The sequence below is a fragment of the Notechis scutatus genome, chromosome 15 (assembly GCF_049901735.1).
Source record: "Notechis scutatus isolate UNSWTSFEM ecotype Mainland chromosome 15, rNotScu1.2, whole genome shotgun sequence".
Taxonomy (NCBI): Eukaryota; Metazoa; Chordata; class Lepidosauria; order Squamata; family Elapidae; genus Notechis; species Notechis scutatus.
In genome coordinates this window covers 6,564,786-6,577,839 of record NC_142023.1, presented here as the reverse complement: position 1 = coordinate 6,577,839, position 13,054 = coordinate 6,564,786, and the positions used below count along the sequence as shown (strand labels likewise).

Below are 13,054 nucleotides of genomic sequence, written 5' to 3'. Positions count from 1 at the left end.
TTTCTCTGGAGAATCGGTTAGAATTGAAATATTCTCTCCCTTCTTGTCTAAACTCCCTACACACCAGTAGAATTTACTCCCACCAGTCTCAACTTCTGTTCTCCCCTCACACACACACACACACACACACACTACAAAGAATTTGGCCCAGAAAGAACAAACCGGAAAGTGAGTAAAATCAAGCATTTATTGTCAACGAGAGCCCTTCATTCTATATAATACATATAAAAAAATATACTGGGTATAGTTCTAAGGCTTAAATAATTTTTTTTAAAAAACACCCGCGACGAAGCAGTTTTTTCCCCATTTGATTGGGAAAGCGGTTCAGGCATCCTCGAAGTCGACTCCCGTCGGGGTCTTCTTGCTAGAGCGAAAGAGAAGCCCCGTATAAGCATCCTTCCCGCCTTCAAACGCCCCTCCCCTCCCTAATTCTGCTGAGCCCCCCCCTCCTGGCAGGGAGCTCACCACTGCCATCCCCAGAAGGAGTGGGCACTGACCGGCAGGGAGAAGGAAGCTGCCGGGAAGCTCTGAGATATGCTGGATCTGCGCGCCTATCATCCCCTACTCATTGGGAGGGATAGGAATTCATGTCCAGCACCTGCAAGGAGGCGCCTCTCCCATCCCATTATTGGACTGACCAAAACTCTCCTCAAAGCCCCAGAAACAGGGCTGAGAACCAAAGGCACCGCTGAGGACCCCAAAGGTCCCCCCAATGGAACCAGTGTTCTGACCCACTGACCCTTTCCCAATAAAACAACCACGAACCAAAGGGGAATAGAAACCTTTGAATCAGGGGTCTCAAACACAATTTACCTGGGGGCTGCTGGAGGCAGAGTCTGGGTGAGGCTGGGCCGCATAATATTATACTTTATATTATACTTTATATTTATATTATACACTAATATTATACTTTCATATCACGGTGGGGGCCACAGGATATTGTCCTGCGGGTTGCAATTGGCCCGCAGGCCGCGAGAATGAGACCTCTGATTTGAATGATTCTTACGAATCCCCGGTTAAAAGGCTGCTGCAAACTAATTAACTTTGATAAGCACGAGCTTCGCCAAAACCGTGCGAGGCTGCCAAGAATCACAGATAAAAAATATTTGACAACACAAGAGTCTCCAAATACCAACTAAGATACTGCAATGTCCACGAGGCTGAGTTTCAAAACGTCTTTGCTTCCTGCAAAGAACGTCTGATTCACAGCTGGCTTTTATCCTCTTGAAGGAGAGGCCGTTACCTTGCAGCCTTACTCCCGAGTCGCCCGTGCTGTTGTAATTGCTCTCTCCTACGAGCAGCCCTTCGCGCACGCGCACTTGGCACAGGCTCCTCGGGAACCTCCTCGTTGCTGCTGCCAGCCCCCACAATCTCTGAAGGCAGCAGTCCACTCCCTGATGGTCCTGGCCCCTCATCTGAGTCCTCGCTCTCCTCAGCCGCCCACCCTGCTACCGGATAACCACAACAGCCAGCGAGGTTTCCGGAATTGGCATGGACCACGGAAGGCAGATGTGCCCCTCGCCGGAGAGGCTCCCAGAGATGGGTCAGCCCCATCCCCTGCGTTACCTTCTGAATCCAGGGTTAATGAGGGACTCTCCAGGCAGGCGCCGCTTGCTTGGACCAGCCCCTCCTCTGGGCTTCCGCGGACTGAAGTCTGTGGGGCGCAGAGAAATCACAGTAGCATCTTCCTCGGATAACCCAGATTTAGGGGGCTATTCAGGGGGAATTGCTACTTTTCCAGCCATTTGGGGGATCCAAAGAGGGAGCAGAGAGGCCCCCTAGGGTGGCACCCAACACTGGCCGAGGCCTGACCCAGGGACCCTTTCTCCCTGAGAAAAACCACCTTGGCTCTTGGAAGGTTCAGGCACGAGTGCAACTGGGTTCCTGCCATCTGTTTTTTCTGGCCTGGGAAGCCAGATCTTTTGAAAGGGAGGGGCTGGGGGCAGCTTGCGTCATCTTTTTCGCCTCTCTCTTCCAGACTGGTTTGACTGGGAGGGGCGGAAGCGCACCCTCCCGCATCTTACCTGCTCCCAAGAGTCTCTGGCTCGCTGAGGCCTTCTCAGGGCTCCTGAGGGCCACGGAGGTGGCAGCGGCTGCGACCTCTGGGGAAGGAGGAAGAAGAGGGGAAGCAGTCAGGCCCCGGTGCCCCCTGAGCCTGGGAATCCTCCAGGCCAGAAGGGGCCTTTCCCAACCCCCTGGGCCATATTTGGGCTGGGCAAAATGTTCCTTCAGATGAGCTGCCTTGGGCAGCAATTTCTACAGAATTTAAACAGGCGCTTCAGCCATGTAGGAAAACCCCCAGAGGCCCGTTCTCTGCCTTCCCCTCCCCTCTTTTTACCGCCACTGAGCCCTGCACTTCTCCAGGCCCCTTTCCTTAGGAAAAAAGCCCAGTTCTTTCTGCGTTGATGGCTGCGGCTCCCTAGTTTTTGTTTAATAGGGGGGAGGCTTTGCTTCCCTGATGGGCACATTGCCCCCTGCCCAAGCCCTCTCCAAGACCCCGGCTGCACCTTCCAGGCGTTTCTCCAGCGCCTGCAGCTGCTCCACCAGGCCGAAAGTGAGGTCCTGCAGCTGCCTCTTGGCTTCGGGGACCGAGGCTTTGTCCAGGTCGAAGGTCACGCTCTGGTCACCGTTCTGGACCTGAAGCGTAGCCCTGCCGTCCTGGAGGGTGAGGATGGGCGTCTGGCCCTGCAAGATTTCCCTGCAAAGAACGGAAGCGTGAACTGGCGCTGCCGTGAAGTGCCCGGGAGGTGCCAGGAGGCAGAACTGGGAGAGGATTGCAACGATTCCAAAGCAGGAGGCCAAGGAAGCGGATTCTCTTCCGGATCTGGGCACTCGGCCTGCATAAAAAAAACAAAGGGCGCCACCTCTCCGCCAGGCCTGGCATTTTTCTGCAGCTGCCTTCCTTCCAGCTGCCTTCCCGCTCAACGGCCTCGAATGGGGGAGCCACCAACGGCTGAACTAGCCACGGGGGAAGGAGAAAAGCGGGCGAGCAGCCCTCCTTGCCTTGCGGGATCCGTCCTGGGAAGCGAGGGAGGGAGCCAGAACCATGGCCAGCAGCCCACTCACCGCAGTCTGGAGAGGCTGTCGGCGGCAGAGCCGGGCTCCTCCTGCGCGAAGGGGAAACGGCAGTCAACTCTAGGGCGGGCGGGCGCGCGCGCGCGCAGGGAGGGAACGCAAAGGACCCCAGACCCATAAAGGTAGCCCAGGGGACCCTCCCCACCTGTCCGTTCAGCTTCTCCAAAGGGACGCTGCAGCTCCAGAAGTCGCAAGCGTCGGTCAGCCTGCGGGCAGGGAAGGAAGGAAGGAAGGAAGGGATGAAGGGAGGCGGTTGGCCAAAAGGGGCTTCTCGTTGGCAGGACCCCGGCGGGGGAAACAGGCGGGGAGGAGGGCGGGGGCTCCCAGGCTGGACTCTTCCCCCTTCTAGGGGAGGAGATGCCAGCATCCAGATCCGAGAATAACTGTGGCAGAGAAGGGGGAGCGCCTGAGAATGGGGAGAGGGCAGCGTTAAGGGGCCTTCTGCACAGGCTCAGGGCCGGGGAAGAGGTTGCCCCGGGCGGATCCCGAGCGCAAGGGGGTCCCGACGCCAAAGCGCCCCCCTTTTTAGCACTTACTGCAGCCGCGGAGAGGCGCCACCGTCCCCGCAGAAGCAGAGGAACCGCCGCCCTCCGTGGCTCACCACGCGCAGCGGCGCCATCGCGGCCGCTCCCGATCGCCGCGCCAAGAGTTGTGGCGGGGCGGTGGGTGGGCTCCCGCTAAGACCCGGCTTGGCAGCGGCGCCTACCGGCCGAGGAGGCTGCTCCGGCCGCCTCCGCCGGCCCTGCAGAGGGAGCTCTGGCCGCCGGCCGCCCGCGAAGGGAAGAAGCCATGCCGCCCGACGCAGCAGCCAACCCGGTGAGTGAGTGGCTCGGCCGTGGGACGGGCGGGCAGCGCGCAGCGGAGCAAGGGACGCTGCAGCTCCAGAAGTCTGGAGCGAGCGAGGGGGCCGCCGCTGGTGGGCCGCGATCCTGACCCGCGGCGTCTCTTCCGCGCTGCAGGAGTACGCCTTGTGCCAGGCTTACGTGCGCCTGAAGGGACTGGCCGTGCTCGCCGTGGGTAAGCCCTCACTGCCCAGGGGGGTCCCGGGGAGGAGGGGGTGTCCTTGGGCTGCGCCTGGATAAACAGAGAAGGGCAAGCGGGCGGGGAGGCTAATCCGTGCTGCCTTGAAGGTGCTGGCCTGAGCCTCTTGCTTGTTCCCCCTGCAGGTACGGGAGCGGCCTTTGCGGTTCTCAGGAAGCCCCTTTCCCTCCCCTGGAGCGCGCTCTTCTCCCTGGGTTGGTATAACGCGCTGATTTTCCCCCACCCCGCCCTTGGGGGATTGGGAGGGGGCTATGATTAATTTGCCTTCGGTTAATCTAGCATGAAAAACTCCCCAGGAGGCCCCTGAGCCAGCCTGGGGATCCCGTCAGACACAAGAGTCCCCCTTCTGGCATTTGCAACCCCAACTCTGATTGGGATGACCCCTTGGGAATTGGGAATAAAAGCGATTTCAGCGCAGCTTTTCCTCTTCTTGGGCTCCTGCAGCTCTGGTTGGCTTACCCACCTATGCAATTACCCGGAGGCAGCTGAAGAACTGTGCTGACTTGTGGGACTTCCAGACCACCCCCTCCAAAAAAGTAGCCCAAAGGTGAGAGCAGGGCAAGGTTGGAGCAGTTCAAAGGCTTGCAGCCATATTTGCAAATCCCAACCGGGCAGGACACAAGGCCTGACTGTTCACACCCAACAGCTCACCTGCCAGCAAGTGGTGAAGCATCAGGTGCCCTCCAAGCAGCGTTTCGGGAGCTGCTTCCTTTTTCGGCTTTATTCTCCTCAAAAGACAGGCGCTCCACCTTCCTTCAGGCAGCAGGAGAGCAACAGTCCGGTGGCTGAGATGGGCTGGCACCTTTATGGGCACTGGATCCAGTCAGGCCCCTGGTTTCACCACAGCCCAGAGTGGGAAAGTGACGTTTGACCTTCAGGCCTCCAGGATCTTGTGCAATTAAAGTTATTTTGCTCGTCAACCCTTCAAGTCATCAATCGGACAATTTAATAACTTCTCAACTAGTTATTTCCAGGTCTTGCCTCTTCCAGGGAAGGGGATGAAACAGGGCGCATTTTCTTGAGTTTCTGAGCGAGAGCATTTTATTTATTTTGAAATTAAGAGGTGCTTGTGAGCCCCTTTGGTTTACTGCTAGAAAGGCGGGGGACTTAAGAGGTTCTGCTGGGCTGGGCCCAGAGAGCCAACACCACCAGGAGTGCCAGGCCGAGTACCTGTGAGGGAGGAAGGACCACTCGACCCAGGAAGAGCAAGATAGCCAGCACAGCCGGAGGGGGCAGCGTCTTCAGGAGAGGAATGAGGAAACACACATCGAAGTGTTTAGCTTGCGGAGTTTTATTTACGCTTTATTTGACAAGCAAGGCTTGGCGTTTGCCCTCTGGCTGGCAGGAAGGCAGCCACCAACAGAGGCCGCTTTGGCAGAGAGGGGGTCTTGGGTGGGGGGTAAGCTGGCAAGGACCCTCTCTGCACTAGGTCTTCGCTTCTCGCGTTGGGTCCTCAGCAGGTTGCTGTGGAGTGAAGAGAGAAGAATTGGTCATCCCAGGAGGAGGAGGAGGAGGAGGAGGAGGAGGAGGAGGAGGAGGAGGAGGAGGAGGAGGAGGAGGAGGAGGAGGAGGAGGAGAGGAGTCCATCTCTGATGTCCCAGTGATCTGTTAGTTTAGGCTTAGCATAGAAACATGAGTTGAAATGGGAGAAACCTCTGCCCAGGTCTTCCCAGGAGAGCTTCCACTGACCCAGAAGGGGTGATCGCGAAGGACCAGAGGGTTACCTTGCAGGACAGGGCGCATGATCGCTCCGGTCATCCCCAGCGAATTGGCATTGCGCTTGAACTTCCCCTCCAAAACCGGCGTCACGGTGGGTCTCGTGCCTAGACGAGGCAGGCAGGGAGGGAGGTGGGTGGAGGTTGGCTGGAGACCTCAGGGAGGGAGGGCGGCTGCTCTGGCTCTGCCCCCAAATTGAACTGGTGAGGTGGATGAAGTGAAGGGTGGGGATCTAGATGCACAGGAGGGAGGGGCTTCCCCTGGGGCAGAGATGCTGGGGGGCAGGAGGAGGAGGGGGTCACCAAGGAGGTCCCAGCTGGCACCCCAAGGATTCAGGTGGTGGAGGTGGCTCTTTGGGGCAAGAAGCAAAGGGAGGAGAAGGATCTCTCTCGACCAGCCCCACACCCAGATCTCTTACCAGCAAGTACCAGGAATTTTTCCATTATGCCGTAGCCCCTCACAATGAAAGCTATGAAGTAGTTGTTGTAATCTGTTTCCTGGAAGCTAACAGCGCCGGGGACTTCATTGCAAAAAGCGGAGAGAAGCTGTTTAGTCCCCTTTGGAGCTGGAGCCCTGCAAGCCCCCTCCCCCTGCCTCTCCCAGGAGAAGCTGCCATCCACTTTGGGGGGCCTCGGCCCCGGTCCTGCTTCTTTCCCTGCCTCAGGGAGAGGAAGGGTGCTTCTCTTGGGCAGGTGGGGGCACGCTCAGACCTTGACCTGCCCAATCGAGCAATTCTCCCGGGGGAACTCGGGGTGGCCAGGAAAGTCTCGCGTCTTCACCAGACCCTCGTGAAGACTCCCAGATCAGCAAGTCCAGATGGAGGCAGTACAGAATTCCCCACTCACCGCTGCCACCGTACTCCCAACACTGGTCCTGTTTGGTCAGCGCCAACTCGTTAATCGTGCATTTGCCATTCCTGGAATGAAAAGGGAACCGCATAAACCTTTAGGGTGGGAAGGTCTCGGAGGGACCCACCTCTCGCCCGCTTTCGGGGATGGGAACCCTCGGCCAAGGCAGCCAGGCTGATCATTATTGTAGGTCCCAAAACTTACTGGGGCGTTCTAGTGATGTACTTCAGATCTCCATTTCGCTCAGCCACAAGTCTGAATGGATGGAATTCCACATTCCTCACCTGTTCAACAGAAATGACGAGAAGAGGATACCAAGACTTGGCAATCTAGGAGAAAAGGAGAAAACAGGAGAATTCGTTAGTGCTCAAGGCTCTGATCCAAATCCTTCCTACCAGACCTGGCTAAACCATTTGTAATGAGAGCCAACCCTTGCAATATGGATGATGTTCCCTAGTTGGGTTTGAAATGTCTTCCAGCCACTCCAGAGAGCATCAAGGACCCCGGAGTCCCCCCCTGGGGAACTCTTCCACTTAGACAGGGGTCTTCAAACTTGACAGCTTTAAGACTTGTGGACTTCACTCCCAGAATTCCTCCTCCGGTTATGTTAGCACAGGAATTCTGGGAGTTGAAGTGCAACAAGTTTTAAACGTTGCCAACTTTGATGATCGTTGCACTCAGAGTTGGGAGGAGAAGAATTTCCTTCCAGCATTCCCAGCTCTGACCCTTTGGGTATGGAACTCCTTTGAGGATCTCAGCCAGCAGAGCCCAGCCAAGAGAAGGGCACCCGGCGTCATGGCTGCAATCCTTTTGCCCCTCTGGCTGCTCAGCCTCGCCCCTTGCCCCTTTTATCCTCTGGAGGTTCCTTCACGTGAATCCACCCTTGTCCAGGAAGCTTTCGAAGGAGGACAGCACGGACCGTTGACAGTCACGAATGGGCCCCGGGTGGCTGCCCTTCGGAACACATCCGGATGGGACGTTCCCTGCAGAGAACGCTTGGAAGCATCGCCTTCCTTCCCGAGCAGCCTGGATGGGGGTCACAGTCACGCCTGGAAGAACCCAACTGCACCCTGCCTGACCTGTATCCTTTGCTCCCCAATATCCCTGTTTGACCTGCTGAGGATGGGTGGGTGGAGAGAACCGGAGGGGGAGGAGCAAGACCAAGAGAGGGAGGGCCCTGCTTCAGTCTCCCTCCTCTCTTCCCTCTTCTCCCTTCTCGCCTCCCTCCTCGCCCCTCAGCACATCTGCCGCAAGGGAAGGAAGCCCTTCCCTCTCTTTGTCTTGCTTTTCCCCCCTTCAGTTCTCTCCCTCCATCCCCGGGGATTTGAGGGACAAGGAGAATTGCAGCCACTCAGGTGAGCAGCAGGCAGGTGAACTCTTGAGGGCAGGCAGAGAGTATCAGAAATAAGAGGTGAGGGCAGAGAGATGGGAAATAAAGCTTGTTCACTCCAAACCTTTTCCTTCCATTCCAGTATTCTAGATGCTGGGCCTGGATAGCAATGGGACGATGGAGGTCTTGCAGGGAATTCCAGTCTTCCCTGGACCAGCAGGTGTTCCAGGGTCCAAAGGTGGGTCTGTTGACGGGGGACGAGCTGGCTCCTCCACCTGACCCCTCCCAAATGGAGCCTCCCCTTTTCATCATAAGGCAGGAGGAATCTGCTGTGAATGAAGAGCGCTAGGACTGGACCACGGAGGCAAGATGGCACCTTTAGTCCAGGCACTCCTGCTGTGGAAATTCCCCCTTCCTGCTGTGGGCAATTCATTGAGCTCATCCTCTGCCCTGGCTTAAGCCTGCCCTGAAGAGAGGGGCTGGAGGGGCTGCCCCCCACCTGGAAACTCATTTGGCCTTTGCCCAACAGGTGAGTGAGGCTTGCAGGGAATTCCTGGGGAAATTGGACCCCCTGCACCCAAAGTTAAGGGGGGAACCAGGGAGACGCCGATTGCAAGATTCACCGTATTCTTATGTGTGCATTTGTTTCTGTGTGCAGCTCTTCCAATTATACTAATTTCACTCATTAATCCTTAAACGAACCGATCAGGCAACGTCACTACTTCTCCATCAGTCTTTCTGGATTTGGCCCCTTCCAGGGACGGGGTGAATGTTCTTTGTGAGAACATTTTATTTATTCTGAGATTAATGGTGGGCAGAGAGATGCTTGTGAGCCCCTTTGGTTTACTGCTAGAAAGGCGGAGGACTGAAGAGGTCCTGCGTCAACTCATAAAATTTTCTATGCCCGTTTTATAGTTGCCAACAGAAAGAAGGGAGCCAGAAAGGAATTTGAAAGAGCAGTGCAGCAGTTTGGAATCGAGAGTGCATTCCAGTCATATTTTCCTTCAGAGATTGTAACCAGGCGACTGAAGTTTCTGCCGTGCAAAAATCTATTTGGGGAACATGATTGATGACTCTTGGCTATGGACATTGGAGAATGTGAATTGTGATACACTCAGAGGAATGGTTGGGGGGAAACCAGGGTCAAAGGTAACAGTAAATTACATGTCTCAAGAGTTGGCTACACTCAGGTCAGGCCAACATGTTAACTCCCAATAAATCCTTTGTAGGTTTGGAAGGTTGGCTCCAGACTAATGATTTAATTGGAGTAACTGCTGGAATCCTGACATTCTGCTGGGCTGGGGCCCAGAGAGCCAACACCCCCATGAGTGCCAGGCCGAGTACCTGTGAGGGAGGAAGGACCACTCGACCCAGGAAGAGCAAGATAGCCAGCACAGCCGGGACGGGCAGTGTCTTCAGGAGAGGAATGAGGAAACACACATAGAAGTGTTTAGCTTGCGGAGTTTTATTTACGCTTTATTTGACAAGCAAGGCTTGGCGTTTGCCCTCTGGCTGGCAGGAAGGCAGCCACCAACAGAGGCCGCTTTGGCAGAGATGGGGTCTTGGGTGGGGGGTTAGCTGGCAAGGACCCTCTCTGCACTAGGTCTTCGCTTCTCCGCGTTGGGTCCTCAGCAGGTTGCTGTGGAGTGAAGAGAGAAGAATTGGTCATCCCAGGAGGAGGAGGAGGAGGAGGAGGAGGAGGAGGAGGAGGAGGAGGAGGAGTCCTCTGATGTCCCAGTGAGCCCTTGGTCTGGGTTTACAACGGAAACATGACTTGAAATGAAAGAAACTTCGGTCCAGGTCTTCCGAGGAGAACTCCCACTGACCCAGATGGGGTGATTGCGAAGGACCAAAGGGTTACCTTTCAGGACGATGGGCAAGATCACTCCAGTTATCCCCAGTGAGTTGGCAACTTTCCTGAACTTTGCCTCCAAAGCTTTTCCTTTAGGTTTTCCCCAAATACTCAAGATGGATTTTCTGCCTAGATGAGGCAAGTAGGGAGAAGGTTGGTGGGGGGTTGGCTGGAGACCTCAGGGATGGAGGGAGGCTGCTCTGGCTCCCCCCCAAATTCCCTGGTTGAACTTCTGGGATAGGTGAAGAGAAGAGGGGGGGATCTAGAGGCACAGGAGGGAGGGGCTTCCCCTGGGGCAGAGATGCTGGGGGGCAGGAGGGGAGTGGGGTCACAAAAGGAGGTCCCAGCTGGCACCCCAAGGATGGTGATGTAGGTGGCGGCTCTTGGGGGCAAGAAGCAAAGGGAGGGGCCTTGCTTTGCTGCCAGCAACATTAGGAAGGGCGAGGACAAGGATGAATCCCAATCAGCCCCACACCCAGATCTCTCACCAGCAAAAACCAGGAAGGTGTCCTTCTTGTCGGCGCCCCACGAGATGTAAGCGATGAAGTATCTACGATAATCTGCTTCCACGAAGCGAACGGTGAAGGGAACCTCTGCAAAAAGCAGGGAGGGGCTGTTTAGTCCACTTTGGAGCAGGAGCCCTGCAAGCCCCCTCCCCACCCGCCTCTCCCAGAAGAAGCCACCATCCACCCTGGGAGGCCTGGGCCCTTGTCCTGCCTCTTTGCCTGCCGAGGGGAGAGAAAGGGTGCTTCTCTTGGGCAAGCTCAGTCCCTGACCTGCCTAATGGAGTGGTTCCCCTGGGGGAACTTGGGGTGGCCAGTTAGGCAGGAAACCATCCCTACTTCACCATCCTCTCGTGAAAACTCCCAGAGTCAGTAAGTCTGGATGGAGGCAGGAGGGAATTCCCCACTCACCGCTGTTTGCATAGTCCCCAAGCTGGTCCTGTATGGTCATTAGCTTCTCGTTAGTAATGCATCCGGCATCCCTGAAAAGAAAAGGGAACCGCATAAGGTGGGAGGTTCTCAGAGGGACCCAATCCTGGCCCTCTTTGGGGGATGGGAACCCTCAGCCAAGGCAGCCAGGCTGGCCCTTATGGTCGCTCCCAAAACTTACCCAGGAATTCTAATTCTGTACTTCAGACTTCCATTTGGCTGAGCAAGAAATCTGAATGGATAGAAATGGGTAGTAACCACCTGTCCAGTAGGAATGGTGAGAAGAGGATACCAAGCCTTGGCAATCTAGGAAAAGGAGAAAACAGGAGAATTCGTTAGCGCTGAAGGCACTGATCCAAATCCTTCCTGCCAGACCTGGCTAAACCGTTTGTAATGAGAGCCAACCCTTGCAATACTGATGATGTTCCCTAGTTGGGTCGTGAAATGTCAGCCAGCCACTCCAGACAGCACCAGGGACCCCAGAGTGCCCGCCTGGGGTCCTCCTCCACTTAGAGTTGTGAGGAGAAGAATTTCCTCCCAAGATTCCCAGCTCTGACCTTTTGGCTATCGAAGTTTGGCATGATGGGAACAACCACTGCGGCTCCCAGCCAGGAGATCCCAGCCAAGAGAAGGCTGCCCAGCAGAAGCTTCATGGCTGCAACCCTTTGGCCCCCTCTGGCTGCTCAGCCTCACCCCTTGCCCCTTTTATCCTCTGGAGGTTCCTCCACATGAATCCACCCTTGTCCAGGAAGCTTTCGAAGGAGGACGGCACGGACCATTGACAGTCCCGAATGGGCCCCGGGTGGCTGCCCTTCGGAACACATCCGGACGGGACGTTCCCTGCAGAGAACTCTTGGGAGCATCGCCTTCCTTCCCAAGCAGCCTGGATGGGGGTCACAGTCACGCCTGGAAGAACCCAACTGCACCCTGCCCGACGTGTATCCTTGGCTCCCCAACATCCCTGTTTGACCTGCTGAGGATGGGTGGGGTGAGAACCAAAGGGGGAGGAGCAAGGCTAAGAGAGGGCGGGCCCTGCTTCAGTCTCCCTCCTCTCTTCCCTCAGCACATCTGTCCCAAAGAAAGGAAGCCCTTCCCTCTGTCTTGCTTTCTCCCCTTCAGTTCTCTCCCTCCATCCCCAGGGATTTGGGGGCCAAGGAGATTGCAGCCTCTGTGGGGGGTTCACAGGCCAGATTGAGCCTTGTGTCTCTCAAGGTAACCCTTGGTCCTTTGCACCCCCTCCCGTGGAGGTATGCTACCGGTTTGGACCGGTTTGCCCGAACCGGTAGTAAAAGAAGCCTCCAGTCAGCTGAAAGCATAAAAGAAGATAAAAGCACAGACGGTCTAAAAATAAATAAAGGAGTAAAGCAGGGGTGCCCATTAGGCCTGTTGCTATAAATTCTATCTGCAGAGGGACTGTTGATTCAGATAAAGCAAAATAAGGATATTAAAGGACTGGCTATTAAGAAAGAGGAGTACTAATATGGTATTTATTATAGAAGACCCAAAAGAGACAAGTAACATATTAATACAAGAAATGGAAGACTTTGGAAAGGTGGCGGGGCTCAAAATTAATTTAAAAAAGACTAAAATAATACACCAAAACTGTACTAAAAGGCAGAATGAAGAATTCTCAAGAGAATTAGGAATGCAGATAAAAAAGTGAAATATCTTGGGATTTGGCTCACGGCAAAACGTTCTTCGATTAAAGAAGATAATTATGACAAATCGATACTCCAAATTCAAAAAGTTTTAGACAATTGGGCTAAAATACCATATTCATTGCTGGGGAGGATCGTGACCGTAAAAACAAATGTATTACCAAAATTATTATACTTGTTTCAAACAGTGGCAGTCAAGCTAGGAAGGAAATTTTTGGAGGATTTAAACAAAAAAATAGTGAAATTTATTTGGCAGAAGAAAAAAGCCTGGATAAGTTGTTGCAAGTTAGCAGAGCTCATCCTCTGCCCTGGCTTAAGCCTGCCCTGAAGAGAGGGGCTGGAGGGGCTGCCCCCACCACCTGGAAACTCATTTGGCCTTTGCCCAACAGGTGAGTGAGGCTTGCAGGGAATTCCTGGGGAATTGGACCCCTGCACCCAACGTTAAGGGGGAACCAGGGAGACGCCGATTGCAAGATTCACCGTATTCTTATGTGTGCATTTGTTTCTGTGTGCAGCTGTTCCAGTTATACTAATTTCACTCATTAATCCTTAAACGAACCGATCAGGCAACGTCACTACTTCTCCATCAGTCTTTCTGGATT

General features: G+C 55.0%; 3 protein-coding genes and 1 long non-coding RNA gene across 6 annotated transcripts; 2 read left to right on the top strand and 2 right to left on the bottom strand.

Moving 5' to 3' along the window:
* Positions 1 to 169: 169 nt before the first annotated feature.
* PAXX (PAXX non-homologous end joining factor) lies at positions 170 to 3,743 on the bottom strand. The gene is made up of 7 exons (XM_026685854.2): positions 3,612 to 3,743; positions 3,221 to 3,281; positions 3,067 to 3,107; positions 2,508 to 2,698; positions 2,025 to 2,102; positions 1,567 to 1,654; positions 170 to 364 (listed from the first exon to the last, which is right to left on the bottom strand). The coding sequence occupies exons 1-7, from the start codon at positions 3,692 to 3,694 to the stop codon at positions 325 to 327; spliced, it is 582 nt and encodes a 193-aa protein (XP_026541639.1). The 5' UTR covers positions 3,695 to 3,743; the 3' UTR covers positions 170 to 324.
* Positions 3,744 to 3,764: 21 nt separating this feature from the next.
* On the top strand, positions 3,765 to 9,795 carry TMEM141 (transmembrane protein 141). Of its 3 annotated transcripts, none has more exons than XR_015745404.1 (6): positions 3,765 to 3,891; positions 4,035 to 4,092; positions 4,242 to 4,310; positions 4,561 to 4,663; positions 9,019 to 9,159; positions 9,643 to 9,795. XR_015745404.1 is itself a non-coding variant. In XM_087943931.1 (5 exons), the coding sequence occupies exons 1-5, from the start codon at positions 3,865 to 3,867 to the stop codon at positions 9,074 to 9,076; spliced, it is 315 nt and encodes a 104-aa protein (XP_087800057.1). In that variant the 5' UTR covers positions 3,765 to 3,864; the 3' UTR covers positions 9,077 to 9,202. The 3 variants fall into 3 exon arrangements, 1 of the variants encoding a protein (XP_087800057.1); XR_015745405.1 differs by lacking the exon at positions 9,643 to 9,795 and adding an exon at positions 9,240 to 9,347; XM_087943931.1 differs by lacking the exon at positions 9,643 to 9,795 and having other exon boundaries at positions 9,019 to 9,202.
* Positions 6,925 to 8,407, top strand: LOC148129464 (uncharacterized). The gene is made up of 3 exons (XR_015745406.1): positions 6,925 to 7,039; positions 8,153 to 8,230; positions 8,326 to 8,407. It is a non-coding gene; the product is annotated as an uncharacterized LOC148129464 (long non-coding RNA).
* LOC148129463 (uncharacterized) lies at positions 9,269 to 11,447 on the bottom strand. Its single transcript, XM_087944257.1, has 6 exons — positions 11,352 to 11,447; positions 10,976 to 11,100; positions 10,777 to 10,847; positions 10,351 to 10,455; positions 9,872 to 9,991; positions 9,269 to 9,354 (listed from the first exon to the last, which is right to left on the bottom strand). The coding sequence occupies exons 1-6, from the start codon at positions 11,445 to 11,447 to the stop codon at positions 9,269 to 9,271; spliced, it is 603 nt and encodes a 200-aa protein (XP_087800383.1).
* Between the last annotated feature and the right edge of the window lie 1,607 nt (positions 11,448 to 13,054).

What these genes read in the sequence shown, in the direction of transcription:
- LOC148129463 (XM_087944257.1), bottom strand. Translation starts at nt 11,447, where the DNA reads ATGAAGCTTCTGCTGGGCAGCCTTCTCTTGGCTGGGATCTCCTGGCTG. An exon ending in CAAACTTCGATAGCCAAAAG is followed by an intron (nt 11,101 to 11,351) that starts GTCAGAGCTGGG and finishes TCCTTTTCCTAG; the next exon opens with ATTGCCAAGGCTTGGTATCC. An exon ending in CACCTTCCTGGTTTTTGCTG is followed by an intron (nt 9,992 to 10,350) that starts GTGAGAGATCTG and finishes TGCCTCATCTAG; the next exon opens with GCAGAAAATCCATCTTGAGT.
- TMEM141 (XM_087943931.1), top strand. Translation starts at nt 3,865, where the DNA reads ATGCCGCCCGACGCAGCAGCCAACCCG. An exon ending in ACTGGCCGTGCTCGCCGTGG is followed by an intron (nt 4,093 to 4,241) that starts GTAAGCCCTCAC and finishes TTCCCCCTGCAG; the next exon opens with GTACGGGAGCGGCCTTTGCG. An exon ending in TCCAAAAAAGTAGCCCAAAG is followed by an intron (nt 4,664 to 9,018) that starts GTGAGAGCAGGG and finishes ATTTTCCTTCAG; the next exon opens with AGATTGTAACCAGGCGACTG.
- PAXX (XM_026685854.2), bottom strand. Translation starts at nt 3,694, where the DNA reads ATGGCGCCGCTGCGCGTGGTGAGCCACGGAGGGCGGCGGTTCCTCTGC. An exon ending in TGGAGAAGCTGAACGGACAG is followed by an intron (nt 3,108 to 3,220) that starts GTGGGGAGGGTC and finishes CCCTTCGCGCAG; the next exon opens with GAGGAGCCCGGCTCTGCCGC. An exon ending in ATTAACCCTGGATTCAGAAG is followed by an intron (nt 365 to 1,566) that starts GTAACGCAGGGG and finishes CTTTCGCTCTAG; the next exon opens with CAAGAAGACCCCGACGGGAG.